At 34.7% G+C, this 15,730-nt stretch overlaps 1 protein-coding gene across 1 annotated transcript in view; it reads right to left on the bottom strand.

Annotated features, from left to right (window-relative positions):
- Positions 1 to 5,640: 5,640 nt before the first annotated feature.
- LOC106466021 (calcium-binding mitochondrial carrier protein Aralar1-like) overlaps positions 5,641 to 15,730 on the bottom strand; it is a 60,001-nt gene continuing 49,911 nt past the window's right edge. Inside the window, exons 16-17 of the mRNA XM_013926268.2 lie at positions 10,000 to 10,090; positions 5,641 to 9,415 (exon numbers count right to left, since the gene is read on the bottom strand). Coding sequence (XP_013781722.1) covers positions 9,241 to 9,415; positions 10,000 to 10,090 — 266 coding nt within the window. The 3' untranslated portion in view covers positions 5,641 to 9,240. The remainder of the gene's footprint in view (positions 9,416 to 9,999; positions 10,091 to 15,730) is intronic.

Raw genomic sequence — 15,730 nt, 5'->3', positions numbered from 1 at the left:
GAAAGATTCTTGGAGGTAAGTTTCTGAAGTGTTCACTCAAGTCAATATGCAATGATAGAAAGAGTTTGAAACTGTAGAACTGTAGGTGTTAAAAGTGTTCCTAAGAACAAAACATAAACTACAAAAAAAAAAAAAATGCCCCCCAGTGGCCCAGCGGTATGTCTGCGAACTTGCAACGCTATAAACCGGGTTTCGATACCCGTGGTGGGCAGAGCACAGATAGCCCTTGTGTAGCTTTGTGCATAATTAAAAACAAACAAACAAAATAAAATTAATAAATGTGTAACTTAAACATCAGTAAACTATTAGTTCTAAAATTTGTAATAAAATTGTTTGTTTGCTTGTTTTTTTAATTTCGCCCAAAGCTACACGAGGGCTATCTGCGCTAGCCGTCCCTAATTTAGCAGTGTAAGACTAGAGGGAAGGCAGCTAGTCGTCACCACCCACCGCCAACTCTTTGGCTACTCTTTTAGCAACGAATAGTGGGATTGACCGCAACATTATAACGCCCCACAGCTGAAAGGGCGAGCATGTTTCGTGGGACGGGGATTCGAACCCACGACCTTCAGATTGCGAGTCGAGCGCCCTAACCACCTGGCCATGCCGGGCCTATAATAAAATCACATTAACTGTTTTTATTTTACATTCTTCTTAAGATTCAAGTAAGAGGCGTGTAAAAATAGTATGTTAGATCCATCTTATATCTATCACATGTCACTCCCCAAGGGGTCTCTAGTATAATATCTCCACTGGTCATTTGGGCTGGACAATGAAAGACAAAATATTCTTTGAAACATTATTTATATATGTTGTATAATACTTTAAGTATTTACGATATGTACAAATAAATGAAGTGTAACGGCTCATTTGCCGAAGTTTCTAGATATTAAAACAAGTTAACTCTCAAAATAATTACAATTTTCACTAGGTCTGTTGTAATATATAGGTATACTAGGCGTTTTCTGCCTTCTTTATTTTGTAAAGGGAAATTTTAATGTTCACCTAGTTCACTCTAGTTACATATTGTTCTGGTTCATTGTCCTATGGAAACAATTTCCAAACTTTTGTCCTGTGTATCCTATTTTGAGACATAAAAATCTATGCGACTCCAGTCCTCACCCAAAACAACATAACAATCAACAAATCCATGGAGCGATTTTCAAAGCTTTTAAATTCAGAACAAAAGGAGGCATAATTGTAATCACCTTCTTGCAACCACATCAACTGATTTCGTGACCCCACATGGGAACCATGACCTATGGTATCACGTGCACTATCTCATGGGAAAGACTGCTGTAAATTAGAACATACAGTATAAAGGTGGTCAACAATCTTTTACACTGGAAGGTAAGGTGATACTTTGGGAGTACAACCTTCCTTATTTTTCGATTGGAACAACCAACAGTGACGTAGTTAGCGCATACATCCTGAGAAGGATAGCACTATGTACATAATTCTGTTTTCTTAGGCTGTACCAGATCTTCTGCAATTTTCACAGACTGAGAGAGATCAGCAGATTTCTGGAAGCTTCAGTAAAGACATCATTCTTCCTCTACACATTATTTTTTTATTATTTTGTGTTGAATAAAGATCATTTTCACTATGTTACACATTATGTCCATTCTTTTTCTTCTTCACAACTCAGTCAAAGCAGAACTCAGTTTAACCCCATAATATATTTTCTATTCAAACCTCCTTTCATCTTGCGAATCATATCGAATTAAACGAAGGGAAGTCGATGAACTTGTGAATACCAAACTAGTATAGCTTAGCTCCTTACTTATTTACATGAAAGTTAGATATGATATTGTTCTTAATTTAAAACCTGGTTTAAAATGTTTAAACAGTAACTTAGTTCACTAAGTCAAAACAGTTTCTGAAGACTAACACAGTACGTTAATAATATTCAACAATCTTAGTAACAAAGAATGTTTTGGCTTTTAAAACGCTCTTGATTTTTCTATATGATATGATTTTTTATTCAAGAAATCACATTTTATACACATGTTAAAAATTTTTATATATCTATAAGGTTTTCTGTATTATTCTCTAAGCTTAGTGATTATTCACGAGTCATACCATATATTTGCTACCCCCTTGTTTAATATAGACATTTTCAAAATTTTAAATTACGTATGTATGTAGTTTTAACTGAATGTGCACAGGAGAAGGAATGCTGACCATAATTCCAAATTCACTGCGTATATCTAAACGAAATGTGGCAAGCTTTTAGTAAAATATACAAGTATGTTGTATATAAAAAATTCAGTTATGTTACAAAAATATTTATACTCAAGATACGTCTGTGAATTGACAACGTAAGTCTGACTCAGACTATATCAAGTCAGAGTGCTAGGTGATGTTCATGGGAAGAGTAAAATTAATTTTGTATATTGAACAGCTTGCATATTGCATTTGTATAACCTCTGAAACGCATACCTACATTGTTTTCAGTATTCCCGTATATTGTATCCGGTATTTACTTTCCATTATCATGAATTGTTACTACATCAGTAACAAAGGGTAAAATGAATAGTTGGTAACTTTGACATCAAATTCATAATACCATGTTGATTGACGCTTTTTAAGAGGTCGTGGCATTTATACTTCGACTCCCAACTACACAAATAGGATTAACATAGAATGTATATCATAAAAGTAGCTAAGTTTGAGTTGCCCTAACTACCTATTGTTCTGAACCTTTCATCTTCGGTATCACCTGTGTCTTTTTCTCGAGAAAGATTTCCTTAAAGTTCGATGTACCATATAAAAGTAACGGATTTTTTTCCATTGGCAAGTCAGGTTATCTCTCGAGGGTAAAACATCCCTTACATTTCGATGGGGGAAAATATTCACTTTGGTAGTATGAAACAACTACTACTTCAATATAACTCAAATTTTCAAAATATACAACTTTTTAATAGATATACAGAGCTTTCTGCAGTTAAAGTTCCAGCCTTTATAAATTCATTATTTTAATTGTTCATGTGGTTAGAACAAAGATTGTTTCATTTTGTTATTGTGTCCCGTCTCTTTCATGTTTTAAAGCCCAGTTAAAAACCGAGAATCTAGATTTGTTCCCCGATACATTTTCTGTCGGATCTCCTGTTATTCTGAAGAGCCTCCTTGATCACTTTTAAAAGAAAGTAAGTGCACTTGAGAATGACACATCTATCATTTCGTAAAAAGTGTAGTTATTCAACCAAAATGTTGCACAAATGGCTGGAAAGTTGCAACATATCGATATAATTTTGATAATCAACCATATAACATATGATAACAAACAAGTCAAATCAGCGTATATTTCAAAATCCACAACAAGAAACAATTTACAAAAAAAATAAAAAAAATCAGTGTTGCAAAACAAAATAGTTTTGTTTGCTTCAACGATTACTAGGTGCTTCTGACGAAAATGCTGATTCGCCCAGCAAGAAACGCCCGTAGCCTTGACATTTTAGCTTAAAAAGCACATATTTTTGAATGAGTAGAAACATTCAGAAAATTGAATTTCCACAAATTTTTTACTCGTATCTTTATTTGTTTTCCAGCTATGAAACACCAAAGTTCGTGAGTTAAATCTTTTGCCGCAAAATTTAAACTGGCTAACACTGCATAGCATATTTTAATTTGATAGCATCTATCTTAAAAAATTAAATATAGTTATTAAAAATACAACAGTTCTATTATAAACAAACATTATATTTTGGAAATAGTTTTTCTGGGTCAGTAACGTCGACAATTTAAAATATCCGCTGGCGCTGAGCCTCAATCCGTTTTCCACTTTAGGTCGCTACTAGCAACGACCTATATAGACAGTTGGTTACTTGTAGCATTCATAAACGAGTATTTTTCATTGTAGTGTGAACTCATATATTTCCTAACAGTTCGATTAGGCTGCTTCGTAACAAACATTTTTTCTGCCATATTCTGTTATAGGTTATAAACTACTTTTCCTATAATAAGAGCCTACTCATATAAATTATAGCCTCAAGGCCGTAGTATAATTTTACGAGTTGCGTGTAGTCTCGAAATGACTCAATTTAACCTTGGGTTTGTGACTGCCGTCTCGACAAGTGTGTAAAACCGAGCGCAAGAAAACGTCACACTTTTGCGGTAACACCCACAGACTAAGACGCCAAATGGCGTCGTCTGGTCGTGTATTTTGAGTCATTTTTATTTCGGACACAGGAGTTACTATAGCGAGTGTATTATGAGTTCATGAGTCGTTAAACAGATAAAATAGATATAACTTTTGTTGGTGAAAGTGTAGTGTATTATTTACAAAACAGTTTCCTTTGTTTTGTTTATCAGATATTCGTGCCTTTGCACGAATATCCGTAAGAACTATCTGTGCTAGCCGTCTCTAATATCAAACTGATACACAAGAGGGAAGTCAGCTTAGGCAACAGTACCTACCACCAACTCTTTTTCTAACCGAATTGTGGAATTTGACCGTTACCCTTATAACGCACCCAAAACTACAAAGCGTGGTGTGGGATATGTTTTGATGGTAGTGGGACGCTAACAAAGGACTCGCAGGTCCATAATTAGGCACACGGTTGGCCAGACTCACCCCCATGAAATAGTTACATAACAAAAATCGCGTGATAAGACATGTTTGGCAAGGTATGAAAGCAGACGTCCATACTTGTATCTAATTTTTTACAATCAGTGATACACAAATAGTGTTCCGCATAATCACCCACAAAGATGTAAAGCGACATGTCGTTCTAACGTATGTTTCTGTATTTCAGTAATGTTTAAATATTTAAATGAACTAGCCATGATTTGCGTAACATTAAATAAAGATATACATTGCAATACGACTTTTCTTTTCGATGAGAATTTGTGTTATTGATATGATTTTCTCTATTCTACAAGTTCTGGTTCACAGTATTGCGCTTACAGCTAGACTGGCAAAATATTATATTAACCTATTTATTTAAAGTTGAATTAATGAAGTTCACTTTTCCCACGAACCATTAGAAGTGCACAATTACCCATCATTTAACCAAAATTACTATAAATGTAAATACTGATTGAAATGTAAGTTAATTACTTATGTGTAACCATCAAAGTCCTATGATAATGTATGTATAAAATTTCGATAAATAAAAATTAACACGTATTTTGTCTTAACTTACAAAGTTTTTACTGTAAACATGTTCATCAGGTCTTGTAATGAATTCGCGCAAGATCTGATACATTTACTAAATGTAAAATATAAAGCAAAGTTACAGAAAAATGAGGTGAGAATTTATCTAATCCTTCAAGGTGCAGAATTTCATCTCATGTAGTGCTAATACTTGTGAATGGTGATTTTTACCTATAATTCTATTTTACAAGTTTTCCTTTTGTTTTATCACACATTCCATGGAATGGTTAACTACATAAAAGAGTTTCAATACATTTAATTGAATACATATACTTATTATTACTGGATGTAAAAAAATTAAAGTACATCCATTTCTGCCTCAAAACAGTACTTTCACCAATTATTCTTGGTGTCACAACACAGGTTGACATTTTTTTTTCTCTTAATTCTTGTATTATTTTACATTTATAATGGTGGCTCTTCAATTTTTTTATCTTTATCTCTGGCAAAATACAGATAAATAATAAAAACAATTGTTTGCTGCCTTGATTATCAAGTGAAATTTATTGTTTGTTTAAAAATACATGTAAACACGTTTTGAATAACTTGTCCCAATTAACAATCCACCAACCAACCTAACACCTCTAACACTAATTCTACAAAATCGTTTTAAAATCTACAAATAAACATAATTTTTCATAAAATCAAATGGCTACCTAAGCTTTCCATAGAAAATACTACATCCTTTAAAAAAGTACCTCAGATAGATATTTGATATTAAACAAAGGTTATGCAAAACCAAACAATTTTCATTGTAGCAGCACTATTGAAAGGTGTTAAAGGACAAAAAATGAGCAACTTATGCCTTCCAGCAGTATTTGTTTATATAAAAAAGTATGTTTTATGGTATTCTAAATACCATACACAGCATTCCAAAAGAAATACACACACAGCTTCATTTTTGGTTATACTAGAAAACATAATTTTCATAAATCTCAGGATACTATATATTATAGCACAGGTATCTGTAGATCAAACCTTAGGTTTTTCTCCAAACATGGATTTCTACCTGAACCAAATCTTATACAATGGCACAATGTAAACTTTTTTTATGAAACTATTTAAACTGAAGAAACTTAAAATCATTTTCACATAAACATAAAACATCAATAACTTAAGTGATGCTTTTAAACTGTATATTGTTATGAAACCAATCAAAATATTAAGGCAAAACATTAAAGATTCACTTGGCTGTCTTGTCAACACTATAAGTATACTATGTAACAAAAATTATTTGAATTATTTAATTAAAGCTTGGAAAGAAGTTACAGTTGCACCATTCATTGTACTTAATGGATACTGCACACCTCCTTCATACAGATAAAAATTCACTATCATGGATCCAGCATGACAGGATTAGGATACTGGAAAATAACTTTCAATATGCAATTAAAATTCTTGATATATGTCTATTGAACTAATTGTAATTGCCTACACTAATCAAAATGTTTATGTATTAAATTAGACACTTTAAAGATGAGTATTATCTACTGAGTTCATATATGAACTAATTTTAAAATTAGGTAAAGAGAATACACAATAAGTTTTATAAAATATACAGATTTAACTTTCAAAGTTAAACAAAGGATCTTGGTATGAAGGATAGCACAAATTATTTTCTGTCAAAATCTTAGTACTACTTATGTATTAAAATATTCTCTGTTTCTAATAATAATATGATAATCTCTCAGAGAAAAGTTCAGCAGTTGCATGGTATTAAAGTTGTAAATAAAAGAAAAGTACAAAAGTTTTGAATTTTAACAAGATAAAAAAAACAATAATAATGTGAAAAGGATGATGAAAAGCTTATCTAATACCAGCAAATGAAATGGGGCTTGAATACCAACTCACCCTTTTGCCCTTTATTTAACTGTTTTATGAGTTTGACAATCTTTCCAAAGTATTCCAGAGCATTGGTTACAAAAATAACATTTTATTAACAAATACAACTACTAAATGATCAGAATATGATGGTACTTCTGATCTGAAGTATTGCTTCTGTTCACATACAATTTTAAATATAAAATATCCATTGACTCTCAATTAAGGCACTTCATGCTGCTGATATAGATATATACAACTTATGTTGTATTCTGTAATTATAACCATAGCACTCACTAACTATTTCTCTGCCTTTACCATAAAAACATCTGGCACTTTGCAATAACAAGTTGGACATTAAAAATACAAACAAAATTTATCTGTATAATTTATCTCAAAAATTATATGAAATGGCACTTAGTAATGCACTAATTTTGTCAAACTTTGATGCTTGTGAGTAAAATACTGCAAGAAGACATACATTATTATAAAGTATTAATTTTATCTTTAAATCAAAAAATGCAGAGATGAATAAAATAACTGAAGATCTAATACAAAGTGTACTAATTAAATTTCTGAATTTTAACAATTCTGCTGTTCAGAAAAGCAGGCTTTTTTAGGTAAATCGCTTAGTCCTCAAAATCTGTATGTGCAGAAAGAATTATTTTTATCAGCAATTTTGCTGTTTCTTCTCTACTTATGCTGACCAAATTAAAGCATGGATTTTTTATCTTTTATGGTGATTAAAGTTATTTATATCAAATGTAACTGCAACATTTTTAGGAAAAAAAAAAAAACAGTCAGTAGAAAGGCTGATTCCCCTGTTTGTGTACTTAAAGATTGTGTTTTCTTTTCAGCAAAATTCAAATTTCTATTTTTATTTCAAATAGTGACCTTGACCTTTTAACCACAAAATCAATATAGTTTTTCCCCATACCCAATGAAGTTTGAGTGAAATACACTATTCAGAACTATTTATCATGCAGAAAATTAGATGTCTACAGACTGACAAATGAATGGAAAATATCACTGCTATATCTCTCAAACATTTTTGGTAAAGGTGATAAAAAATGCAAATGAAATCCTTTATGAACAAAAAACATTTTAGTGTAGTGACTTCAATTCTTATCTTCTAGAAGGAATTTTATATAAACTACAATGGCTATAAAAAATTATTTAGTTTCATATCTTGCTTCTCTAAATATTATAAAAATAGCCTATACAAAGAAAGTTAGGAAGTTTTTGATATTGAAAATGATTAGTACTAACAAAATGATATATTCCACAATATGTTTAATTTTTACCATATACCTTCCACTATTCCATGTGAAATAGTTTTCAAAAACATTGCAAAGAAAAGAGATAGGTTTATAAAATATATTCATTATAAGTACAACAAGTACAGTAACGATATCACAGCATAACCAGTTTGAGGTATGTTCTAATATTATAAAAAAAACATATAATAAAGTAAAAACCACAAATTCTGAAAAAAATCATGCTACCTGCTAAGAAATTGAATGTTATACATTTAAATTTACTATTTCTATTTTAATTATCTAAAAAATCAGCACTATACTTTATTTGATTTTAAACTAGAATCTATAGATAGCTGGAAAAAAACCAAAAAACTCTGTCTCTCTCTCTTTGTTCCATATAAAATGTAAGCTCTTTAAAAATATATGCTTTTATGCTTGGCTATTAATTGTATTAATCATTTCACTGAATGACTTGCAACTGTCTGAAAGTCATAAACACAGGGGTTTAATCATGACAGGGAATCTTCTTAGAAGTTTCTTTAATTAAAGCTATAGGTAAGACTTTCAGTATTCAGAGAGAGGCTTGAAAGAGACCATAAGTCTTGCAATGTCCAAAATGCACTAATATGTGCAACATTATCTTCACTCAAACTAGAAAACAAGATACTGGCCTTAATAACTGCATTGCATTCACCCACTAGACAATTGTAAGCTTACAGTATGTTTTCATACCCCATCACTATAGAAGATATGTAAAAAAGAAAAATCGCAAAACCAGTCTTGGAAAGACTACAGTGTGGAAGACTTACTATGGGATAAAAATCATAAAATTTACATATAAATTCAAACACATGCAAAAAAAAAAGCAACTTGATGTTCACAAGTTTAGTTTAAATCAAAAAGTGCATCTTTTCCTGCTGACTTCAATGTATCTTGTTGGAAGTTTCTCTTGATATGCTTTGTGGTTACATAACTAAATGATACAAGTCTGAAGTCCTTGATTCTTTACAATAGTTCATTACTCCCAGGTAACCTATATCTGGGTAGGAAAAGTCCAAACTTAGACTCCATTCCTGAGAATACAGCTCGAGCAAGCTTGTAACCACCAATATGGTCAGGATGCTCAGACCTCTTCTCAGATGGTTGGATAGGCACTGTAACTTCGGAACCTTGTGGTGGCCTATGAACAAAAAAGTAGCAATTATAACAGATGGAGATTCTGGTTATTAATTATTAATATCATACTGTTATTATATAAAACAAATTATATTTTATTACCTAAAAGGGATATGTAACATAATTTAAATCCACATGTCTTAAAACAAAAAACCCTTGCTATCATTCAGTAAAATTAGAACAAAAATAACAATAATTATGGTGATGGAGGCAGAGATCACAGGGGACTTGAATTATTTGTTCAACACCAGGAAGAAAATCACTCCAGTAGTTATAATTCTTCTCCTCTTATAATATTGATCTACAGAGCAGGAAAAAGTTAAAAATGCCATCCATTGGATGCATGAAATAGAGCTATTACATTAAAAGTCATAAAGAGATTGAAGTGGCTGGGCACAGTAACAACTGATTAGGAAAATAAATTTTGTAAAAAAAATATATACCTGATGATATACACTCAGAAATCAAAGTACATCATCAAAATTACTGAATCTTGAGTGTATAAAATATTTGACAAAAGTGACAAAAAAGCTTAAACAATTTATATAATATCTAAAATAAAAATGATTTTGCCTCTCTGCAACCTACCTTCCACCAAAGTCCACATAGAATAACCTTTGCAAGATTTCATACGTCAACAGAGTAAACCCAAATTGAGGAGAAGACCGGAAAACTCGAGCTGAATATAATAACATGTGGTTATTTCCTTGCAACATTTTAACTATAGATAACGTAAGGAATAAAATTCTTGTCACTATTACTTAAAATAAGAAATGCCTTAGTTCTTACACACTTTTCATAAAACCTCTTTGATCCTTTAGACCTTGTAGCAAAAACATTTCATTAATGAATTATAATGAAACATCACAAATAACTAATTTGCACAATAATGATCACTGCTACATTTATTTGATAACTATTGTGATTTATTTACCTACTATTGAGAAAATGTGAGACAGACAAATTAATTCATATAATTTTTTTAAGTAGATTCTTCTCTTTTTATCAAATACTGTAAAAAGTTCACTGAAGCAGATATTTGTATCTATGGCACACTGCTAAGACTATCCGCTGCTGTCCTTAATTTTGAACAACAAACCAGAAAGAAGGCAACCAGTCAGCTGCACTTTACCACCCACCAGCCATACTACGGGACTGGACTGTTACTCTGATAATATACCCATAGCTTAATGTCAAAAAAGTATTTTCTCGTATTGTACAGATTCCAAAATGGATCAACAGCAGTTCTCAAACTGTGGTCTGTGGGTTCCCTTCAAGTGGCCCATAAAAGCTGCATAATTACAGAAAAGAAGAAGCAACATTGTGTGTATAGATTCCATTGTGGTCTTCCAAGGTATTATTAAATAAATATATGAAAAACAGATGCTCTGTGAACAAAAACATTTGAGAACCACTGTTCTACAACATTCAGAAGACTAAAAAGTTAAATTGTTAAACTATCAATTTGAATTCAGAAATAAATTAAATAAATTTTGTATGTTCTTTGGTAAAGAAAAAACTTGATTATGCATTATCATTATAGGAATTTTGAAATTTGTCAGATTTGATACTAAACATCACATCTCATCCTTAAGATGAATTACTGTACAGTTACACTTCCAATATTTATTATTTTTAGGACAACTATTGGATAGAACATTCACAGCTGTACCATGTGAAAAACATGTGAAGGTAGGTGGGAGCATAAAGACTGGTGGCAAGCAAAAATGGCAGTACAAATCTAGGAAAACTATTTTGTGAGGTATGTATCTATTATAAATATATTTTCAGTGTAGGAAAATATTAACTTTCAGCACTGGATATAGGCATCATGTTACATGATATTATCAATTATAATACAATGTTTTTCAAATACTTTTAGTGATATTCTTTCAGACTGTAAGCCATATAAAGCTGATTGATATGTAGGTTGAATGGTTAATGAGAATAATGGCTGACCTAAATCACTTGCTTCCCCATTATCATTAGAATATCACTCCACTTTCATTTCTCACAGTTGCTTTATCAGCTTAATATCTCATTGTAGCATGGAAATAAGCAGGTGACAACCCTCCACCAAAAGGAGTGCGACATACCCACCTAGCACAGATGATTCCATTTATGCAGTAAAACCCAACCTTCACTTCAAGATTAGGCATGAAAAACAAACTGGAAGTGGGGAGGAAGGGTGGGAGGTGTGATAAGATGTAAGTATCTATCAGGAATATATTTTCAGTGAAGGAAAATATTAACTTCTCTCACAAATGTAGAGGAAACACACTCGTAGGAGACCTCACTACATCTGAACCAGATATACTTTTTTCCCTCGATCAATGAATGTGTCGCAAAATGGGTGATAAAGAGACACATCTGAAAAGAAGTAAATGCCAGTGGTGTAAAGTGGCTAGTGTGCATCAGACCGTAAGCAGGAGGTCAACTCCAGTCCAAAACGAGCAGTACTGAGATGGGATCAATTGGCCCACAGTAGGAGGAGGGTCTTCTACCATTCATTTGAGATGCAGGAACGAGAAGAGAAGAAGGATTTACATTCTAAGAACCCAAGTCATCATGTGTGCATATCCAACAAGACCAACACCTGTATTCCCAGAGAACCGACATCTGGGCGATGGTAGGAAGGTGGAAATGCAATGTGGAGGGTCAACTCCAGTCGAAAACCACATGGGCATTGGTAATATATCGTTCAGTTTGCAGTAGGAGGAGGGTCCCACCCCACTCACATGTGAAGACTTACGTTGATTGGTCTGGCTCCAATCAACACCATTCGCCTGGGAACCAATATTCCAGCAGCAGTAGAAAGGAGGGTTCCCAGTCATAAGGCTGAACTGCATATTTAAATGTGATGGAAAAATCCGCACACACCAAACAGCATCCAGAATAATACATCAAACCCATGATAGGAAGATAAGTCATGCCACCTACACCAGCAAAACACCACTGCCCTACTTTCAAATAAGCAGAATTGCGCACATCCAAAAGGAAGCCTCCATGGTCCTCCATCACAGTGGCTAGGAGCTGGTATGTGGTAAAGAAGGGCAGAGGAAAATGTGTTGGAGAGTCCAGAGGAATGCAACATCAGAGAAGGTGCAATTGGTGACCACAAAACCCTATTTTGAAAAGCTGACTGGTCCTGATTGATACAATCAAGGGGACAGCAGGGATGGGCAGCAATACCTTTCTGCTTCACTCATGTTAGTCCATGAGTGTAAAGTCTGGGATGAACATATTTATAAAACAATACACTGCGATGAATAACCTACTAGCAGTCCTGCAGAACACTCCATCTCACCAGTGAACATTATTGACTTTATTGGCCATAGATTGTGAATTTAAGAATAATATACTTGGACAGGCATCACTCGCGAAATAATGTGATCCAATATACAAGAGCAAAGAGGCCCCTGTAAGAAGAAAAGATATAAGGAAAAGACACCTACTCACAGATGAACTAACGAGTAAAAGATGGCAACAGGAGGCAGATGATATCTGGCCGAGAGGAAACTGCCAAACAATGGAGATAATGTGACAAAAATATAGGAGTAGTAGTCTACATGCTGCCCTGTACAATCTCCTCCAAAGGATGACAAAGACGAGTAGCCAAATAGGTGATACATACAAGTTGGCTAACCCAGCCACTCAGGGTAATAGGAGAAAGGTCAAAGGAAACTGAAGGATTCCAGTGTATAAACAATCAGGAACAGGAACCACAGCAGGGAGCCATGCAAGCCACATAACACCTCAGCACCCTGACCAGACACAAGAGATGGTCAAAATCAGTAGAGAAGTACAGATAGGAAATTGAACAAAGGGAAGTAGGAGTGAAGGCAACTTACTTTTACAAGCAGCATAGGTACAATTAGGAAGGAAGGTACAATCAGGATAAAGAACAACACAAGTTTTGTGGTAAAGGTTGAGAGAGACATTGAGGGTGAATACATCCAACTTTCAACATCCACAGAAGGAGGAAAAAGGTTTTCAAGGACAGGTGATATATGGAACATGAAGCCAGTGGTTCAAATGAAGGGAAGTAAATGGCATAGAGAATAACATTAAAATCCCAATCTGGTAAGGGTGTGGGTCAAGGTTAATGACAGAGACAAAAGGATTGAAACAGAAGGGAAATAACATGGCAGAAATGGGAAAAACGAAAAGTAAATGATAATGTAGCTCTATAACCGGCAATGATCAAAACAGAAAGATCATTGTTGAAAAGCCAGGTAAAAATTCAGAAAGGTGAGAGATAGAGGAGATCAACAGTGAAACATATGCCACTTACATTGGCACACTGACATAGAAAAAGGGCAGACAGAGTGGGAACGAAAAGATGGTACCCAGATTGGAAGTACAGAACCTCTCGTAAGGAACCAGAAAAAAGTTATACATGAAGCCAGAGTGTGGGGAAGAATGGATGAAGCACCGTCGAATGAAGTTGGCAAAGGAGAGAGAGAGGAAGAGGTAATGTTGGTGACAACTGAAGAGGGAGAAGCAGCAGGAAGTAAGGTTGAGCTGGCTTGAACAGAGCCACCAGAAGGACCCAAGACAGAGTGGTTTGGACAATGGATAGGAACCTGGGAAGAAAACAGATGGTGGGATAGGCATAAATATAGAGGCCCATCCAATCTTGACTGAGGGCATCTATCACAAAGCTGAAGTCCGAGGAACAGGGGACGAAAACAGAGGTAATTTGGTATTAAGGTGAGTGGCAAAAGCATTCAGCTAGGGAGTACACAACTGATAGCATAGTCCTTTGAAAACCTTAGGGTTGAGGGACCACTCTGTGGGGAGAATCTTGTAAGGACAGGATAAACAATCTGTGACAAGATTGAGAGCACCTGGGATATGACTGGCCAGCAAATGAATGCAATGGCTGTTGGCCCAAAACAGCATGTCCAATATGTGAAAAGACAGGGACCACGACTTGGTGCCCCCTTTTTGGGTGATGCACAGATCACTACCATTTCCCCCCCTTAAAACCAGTAGGAAATGAGCCATTGCCCGACAAACTGCCGAAATTCTAGAAAATTGATAGGGAAAGTCAATTTGACTAATGACCAATGGCCTAAGATCTCTTGGGCATCACAATAGCCCCCACCCCACCTATATAGAAAAGCACCTGTAAAAATGATGCACCTTTGGTAATGGAGGAGGAAGATGGATACCAGTTGTTGTGTTGTTCCTGTTCAGCCACCAGGCAAAAGGAAAAATGGAAACCAGGTAATTCAGAGGATCCCTTGTGAGGTTCCACTGATCTTGAAGTACTCACTGAAGAGACCTCACGTGAGCTCAGCCAAAGGAAATAAGGGCCTCCAAAGAAGCCAAAGTCCCCAGAACAGAAACAACCTCTCATGCAAGTATAATACATGAGGACTGAGCCTTTCAAATTAAAGGCTCAATGGAATGCAGTCGAAGGAGAGAAGGCTGGTCCCAACTGAGAAGGAATTTGAGGAATACCTCAAGATGAACAAGGTATTGAGTAGGCATGAGAATGGACTTCTCCACCTTGACCAGCCAATACACTCAAGCAGCTACCAGGAAGAGAAACTGTGTTGATGAAAGAAGCCAAAATAGTGATGGAAACAAAGTCCATGCAAATCAAGGAGTCGGGAAAAGGTCTTGACCATCTGACAAAAACATAGGGAGTCGAAGTCCACCAAAAAGGGAGAGTCTGGAACTGGTACAGACAAAGTGAAGATAACAAAAGGACGCAGGGAAAATGGGGAGATGAAGGTAAGCATTTGATCTTTGTCATCTGAAGACCGTGAGTAAAAGCCCATCAGAACGATAGGAAAGACTCCATACTGAACCACAGAATTTCTATATAATGCTTCAGACTGGAGAGATCTATAACAGAAGGCCAGTCCTCGTCTTCTTCGGGACCACAAAAAGACAGGAATAGAAGGTTCTACAGTGCCCTTGAGGAAAAGATCATGAATTGCTACAGAAAGATGCTGGCTGGAAAGAGGATAGGAGAAATTAACAGGAAAAGGTGATAGGGAAGGAGGTGAAAAGAAACAAAGAGAGAGACATTCTGATAAGACCTGAAGAACCCATGTGTCTGTGGAAAATGACTCCCAAGTATCTCCAAAAAGTAGCAGTGTGGCCCCTACTAGACCCAATCTCACCTGACAGTCACTGGTGCCATTGACAGCATTTGAGTTGACAGTGAACAATAGTACACAGTGAAGGAGTGACCCATGAGGAAGAAACAGGTAAGGGAGAAGAAGAAGAAGGTGTGCAGAAAACCACTAGGGAGACATTATGAGCTTCCAATTGGTTATTCATGTCATATATAGAAGTAAGT

This window comes from Limulus polyphemus, unplaced genomic scaffold (assembly GCF_000517525.1).
Source record: "Limulus polyphemus unplaced genomic scaffold, Limulus_polyphemus-2.1.2 Scaffold2124, whole genome shotgun sequence".
In the NCBI taxonomy this organism is placed as follows: Eukaryota; Metazoa; Arthropoda; class Merostomata; order Xiphosura; family Limulidae; genus Limulus; species Limulus polyphemus.
The sequence above is the reverse complement of the archived record's forward strand: the minus strand, read 5'-3'. Positions and strand labels throughout refer to the sequence as shown.